Source organism: Orycteropus afer, unplaced genomic scaffold (genome assembly GCF_000298275.1).
Source record: "Orycteropus afer afer isolate SDZICR_OR568_19922 unplaced genomic scaffold, OryAfe1.0 scaffold00121, whole genome shotgun sequence".
NCBI lineage: Eukaryota > Metazoa > Chordata > Mammalia > Tubulidentata > Orycteropodidae > Orycteropus > Orycteropus afer.
The window spans coordinates 7,466,097-7,472,257 of NW_006921708.1; the positions used below are offsets into that span (position 1 = coordinate 7,466,097).

Here is a 6,161-nt window from a genome sequence, read left to right on the forward strand (position 1 = left end):
GTAACTATGGGGAGGAAGTGGGAGGGGAGCTGTTGCATTGTGGTAAACTGTGGTGAATGACATGAGACAAAGTATATGTGAACTGCTGTATGGAACGTGAATTTGCTCTGTAAATCTTCACCCCCCCAAAAAAAAAATGGTCACAGAAATTTGACTGCATAAAAATTTAAGTCTTCTGAATATCAAAAATAATTTAAAAAAGGAAACAATAGAGAAAAAAGACAACCATGTGCAATACATGACAGTTAATATTCTTTAGAATTACCTAGAAATTACCCTATTGGAAAAATGAACAAATATATACACACACCAAACCAAACCAAACTCACTGCGGTCGAGTTGATCTGACTGATAGCAACCCCTGCTTGGGTTTCCCAGGCAGTATCACTACAGAAGTAGATTGCCCAACCTTAGAACTCACAAAATAAAATATAAATAGACTTCTGATTATGTACTTTTGACTATGAAATCATGTAAATATTTTATGTATTCTTAAATTTTAAAAAAATCAGTCCCTAAAAATTGGAAAGAAATATAACCATTTTTTCAAATAAGTACCCCAGCAAAAAAGAAATATTTCAATTAACTTTAATGTAGAGTATTTTGAATATTTGGAAAATACTTAATGGGAATTATTCTAAGGGTAAAAAGAACTAATTGACACAACTAATTTACAACTAATTGCAAAAAAAAATCAAAGTTTATTCAACAGTTTTCTTTCTGGTGGTAATATTTTCATTGTAAGTATTTTGCATATTTATTAGAAAAAATGCTAATCTTATTGATGTTTTAAGGAACCAAGATTTTAGGATGAAAGAATACAAGTACAATAAAAAAGCATGTAAATTTTACATAAATAATGCTTTCTGAGTGTGAAAACTCTACAAGAAATAATGACTTACTTGATTTATTTTGAATTCACAGTAAGTAAAGACAACCCAGGACCAATGACTATCTTGGTGCCAGATTCCAGTCTTAAATACCAATTAAAAGGTACAGGGCTTCTTGGAGACATGGCCAGTTCCAGAGGTGGGGTAGCTGTCATGCCCATGAGGAAAGAAGCTTTCAAAGACTAATGGAGTCTTGGTAGAAGGCTACCACAGCCAGACTAAACACTGCCCCATAGGCCCCAAATAGGACCAAATGAGCATCAGAAAGGTAATGTCTACAATTAATTGAATAATTTTAATATTTAAAAAAAAAATCAATGATGCTAAAAGCAAGAGAGACTTTCCCTGTCCCCACAAACCATAAATACACACACATAACTCATTTGCTGTCATCGGAAGTAGTTAGTGCACCAACTTCCTCTCTGAACACTGGTAATTAAGGGAAGGAATTAAGCATATATTCTTCCTTTTATGTACAAATTATATATATTTAAGCTAACTTTCTAGTACAGTGGATTTAAGAAAGGTTTTTAGTTTGTTTTAACAAGAGAAATTTTGTGCATTCTAAATCAAACCAACAATTGCATGAAGATATTATGGAGACAGAAAAATCTGATTATGGACTAGTTTTAAATTAAGAAAAAGCAGTGATATGGGTATTCTATAGCATTGTGTTTATAAAGAAAATGTTCTTAATTTTTAGTGATGCATAAAAATACAATGACATAGGGGGAAATATCAGTACATATATATTTACAAATCCTGTCACTGCCAACCACTCTATTTCCATCCATCTTTCTTCCCTTCTCTATACCTTGAAAACAAGCCATGAACGCCCACAACTGAAATGTGATGCAAGTCAAACCATCTTAAGGTTGGTAGAAGCAAGAAATACTCACTAGACATAGTCCATCCCACACTGGGGTAGAAAATAGGTGCAAGGATCACACTTGAAGATTTTTCTTTTCAAGGTCTCTGTTATGGATGGAATCATGTCCTCTCAAAATATATATTGTAAATCCTAATCTCTATATCTGTGGTTATAATCCCTTTGGGATATACCCATATTTTAATGATAAGATGCCAGTTTTAACCCATTAATAATAACAAACATTAAACACTATGAAAAGTTCAATGAGGAGGAGTATGGTGGTCCAGGCACTCTTCTCAGATGTTGACACAGCCCCTCCAGAAGGACATTGGCAAGATGTATCAAGATTCTGGAAAAGGCACCAATATCCTTTGGTTTAGTATAGGAATTATTCCCATGAAGTATCATAGACATGTTGAGAGGTTTGTATAGGGCATGTCATTTATATTGATAAAAAATTAGAAACATTAAATTTTCAATAATGAGGACACTGGTAAATATTATATATTTTGTACATATGATTTAAGATTATGCTTCCATTTAAATCATGTGATCAGAAGACTTATTTAACAATAAGAGAAAGTGGTCACACTAAAAGAAAGTTATCCCAATATTGTTATAAACAAACCTACACAACATATATGAAAAAATACAAACTAAAAATAAATGCATCAGTGGCTATTTCCTGATTGAAAATGGCTGTTTCCTGACTGAAGAATTTTAGATGATTCTGCATTTTGGTTATACTTTCGTTACCTGCACATTTTCTAACAGGGACACATATTATTGTATACTCAGAAAAAACAAGTTATCATTTTTAATGAGCTTGATTCCCAAATACTTTGCTTACCACATCACAGTGGATCTCCCCTTCACATGGTAACAAGCTGGTGCTCAACTGAACAATGTCCTAATATTTAACTTATGTTTTCTCATTTAATTCTCACAACAAGAAATACTGTTTTCTCTGTTTCACAGGTGAAGAAACTGAGGGTCAAATATGTAAAAATATTAAGCCAAAGTCACACAGTTAATCAGTACTTTGAACCTATGAAATTACTGATATATGCCTATTTTTAACCAATAGAAACACAGTGACATGTGCTTCAACTTGGCAGCTGTAACAATTCAAGACCGGCTCCCTCTGCCTGTGCTCTGCCCTGTGACTACTCTTAGTTTTAGCTCCTTTCCTTCTTTGTTCTTTTCCCACACTCCTCCATAACCATGCTCATGGGCCTGATCTTACTGTACTCACTGCTGCTGAGTGAACCTCAACTTATAGCGACCCCTCCTCGGGTTTCCGAGGCAGTATCTCTATGGAAGTAGATTGCTCAGTCTTCCTCCTGAGGAGTGGCTAGTGGGTTTGAACCTCCAGCCTTCTGGTTAGCAGTCAAAATATTTGCCTTAGGCATTATGCCACCAGATCTTACTGTGAAGGAATGTGATATTCACAGGAAGCCCATGATGGCCAGTCCTGTGCAATACAGCTCTCAGGAAGACATAGCCCTGCCTGGAGGTGTTGGAATAGGCTTGCTTGTCTCTGCTGCTACACCTTGAGGGAGGTGCCCTTGAGGCTCAAAAGGGTCTAGCAACTGACCTCTTGGGACTAGAATGCCACAGAAAAGATTTTAAGAAATGAAGCCAAACCACAGATTTTAATTCCAATTTGTCAGTTGATCAATTTTTTTCTGAAAAGGAAATTTTGCTCTAAATCAAAGGCCTCGAATAAACTGAAGAACTAAATTAAAATACTATTTTTCCTAACCCAAAACCCATAGTTTGCAATCCCAAACTTGAGCTTCCAAGGACCAGAATATCACTTGCCACTACAGTAGGCGTTCAACAAATAATCTATTATTTCTTGTTTTGTTGTTATATATATTGAAGTTTTCCTTCCCCTGTGAGAAGGCTACAGTGTGCTGCGTGATTTAAAAACAAACAAAAAAAGCCCTCCTTAAAGCAAGCTGAATACCAGTGTAACACAGGTAAATAAAAAGTAAATTCATATGCCAGAAGTAAGGCTTTTCCCTTCCACCATAGTCAGGATGGACATGTCTCACACATACAGAACCCCTTCACCAACATGTCTTTGTATAAAAATGCAGCAGGAGAAACATGACAAATCATGGCTTCATTCCCCAAAGCTCTTACCATCCCTGCCACTGGTTTCAACTCAGAAGTAAGGTCAAATGAGATTGTTATACCTACCTGGACCTTCCCGGGCCCCATGTTTTTTACTGGTGGAGGCTGGCAGGGTGTGTGCACGATAAAAATCTGCTTTTTTAGCAAGGTGGAGCTGATATCATTAAAGGCAAGAACCGCAACTGTAAATTCTCCTTCCCTAGAAGGAGAGATGCATAGAAATGAAGAGACTGATGTCACTATAAGGAACTCTGGTGGTACAGTGCCTAAGACATCTGACTGCTAACCAGAAAGTTGATGGTCCAAACCCACCACCTGTTAAGTGGAAGGAAGATGAGGCAATCTGCTTCAGTAAAGACTAACCACCTTGGAAACCCAATAGCAGTTGCTATGAGTTGGAATTATTTTGCTTTTGGATGTCACTATATGTTAACCTTCATTAATTCCTCATAAGCATCTTAGACCTGCATAATTGCAGTGACTGATAGAAGTCAGCTGCAATTATGCAGGTCTAAGATGAATAAGAACATATGGGACAGAGGCCCTGTGGCTGATTTCCACACATGCCATTTCATTCCCTACTAACAGATTGGCTGCCCACTCAGGCCACTCCTCGGAAGGAAGGTTGGGCAATCCTACTTACATAGTGATACTGCCTTGGAAACCCAAGGAGGGGTCGCTATGAGTTGGGTTTGACTCGACAGCACATAACAACAACAACAACAGCAGCCCACTCAGCGTGAGTCAGAACAGGGGTTGAGCTCCCACACTGCTATCACATGCTATATAAGAAAAATAATCAGTCCACATAAGAACAACTGCTTCCCTCTAAGCAAAGAGTTATAAATAACATGGCAGTTGTAACCACTGAAGGTCTGTGATGGATGGCTAAAGTCCACCTGGGACAGCATACTGAAGTTACAAAGTTAGCCATGAAATCCAGGCTGGAATGTGCCAGGTGTGCATAAGTGTTGAGTGTCTCAGAAACAAAAGGACATGGGGGCTGCCAATGTGGATGCAGCATGGGGGCTGAGAGAAATGGAGAGATGGGGTAGAGGCCAGAAGGTCAGCAGTGAGGGCTCACAGGGCTTATACCATGGACACCATGCTAAGGAGTTGTGGTTTGTTCTGAATTGTAGTCGTTATGCCTGCTTTGTTACATGACCTTCAGCTTTGCTATGTTCTGAAGTCCCTTTTGGTAGGCTACCTTGGAGTCTGGCTGCCCTGAGCCTGGGGCCCTGCCTGGGAGTTCTGCCTGACCCTGACTAAGGGGCTCCTGCCCAGGGCACCAGACAGACTGTGTAACTATTACTGCCCTAATTCATGAATCTGGATTTTACCCCAAAAGCCAGTGTCTTCCCTTTGGGTAGGACCAGTTCAAGGTTTGGAGCTTTTTGTCCTCACCTGTGGGGAGGTGGCACTCAGGAGGGATGAACTCAGTCCTGGGAATGGAGTGTCTCCACTGAAGGGGGCATGGGAAAATACTGAAAGCCTAGCCTTGTGTGGATGTGGAGGCTGGATCAAGGCACACATCCAGAGAGTCTGTGTTAAGAACAAAGCACCGACACAAAGAGAGGCCAGAGAACCGACCAGGGTGGCTAAAAAGGAAGGTGTAAAGTAGTATCTGAGACTATAGAGGGTGGAAGATTCTATGCCTTCACTTACACTTCTGAGAGAAAAAAAAAAAAAAAAATTACTATTTGTTGTTGAGTTGATTACAAATCATGGTGACCCCATGTATGTCAGAGTAGAACTTTGCTCCATAGTTTTCTTTCTTTATTTATTTATTTGTATGTTTGTTTATTTACTTATTTTATTGTGATTTGGGTGAAGATTTACAGAGCAAATTCACTTTCCATACAGCAGTCCACATATACTTTGTCTCATGTCATTCACCACAGTTTACCACAATGCAACAGCTCACCTCCCACTTCCTCCCCATAGTTACCTCTTCCCAGTGTCCATCCCTCCATACACTCCTGCCCCCTGAGCTGTCTCCCTGTGCATATGCAGCCCTTCTTTCTCCCATGATTTTTCTCTCCAAGGAGTGTATCTACTTGAGGTAAATGTTCAACTCATATGCCTATATGTTGTTTGGCTGAAAATCACAGGTGTGGGTTCAATTCCAGACCTGAAGGGCAGCTAGGGGCCATATTCTCAGTGGTTCCATCAGGCTCTATCGGACCAGCAAACCTAGTCCCCCCGCTTTTTTTTTTCTCCAAATGATTTTGAGTTTTGTTCCACACTGTTCTCCCTCT

At 39.1% G+C, this 6,161-nt stretch overlaps 1 protein-coding gene across 1 annotated transcript in view; it reads right to left on the reverse strand.

Annotated features, from left to right (window-relative positions):
- The window catches only part of PKD1L1 (polycystin 1 like 1, transient receptor potential channel interacting), a 256,681-nt gene that overhangs the window by 189,936 nt on the left and 60,584 nt on the right, over positions 1–6,161 (reverse strand). The window contains exon 8 of the mRNA XM_007944144.1: positions 3,970–4,102. Within this exon, the coding sequence (XP_007942335.1) occupies positions 3,970–4,102 (133 nt within the window). The remainder of the gene's footprint in view (positions 1–3,969; positions 4,103–6,161) is intronic.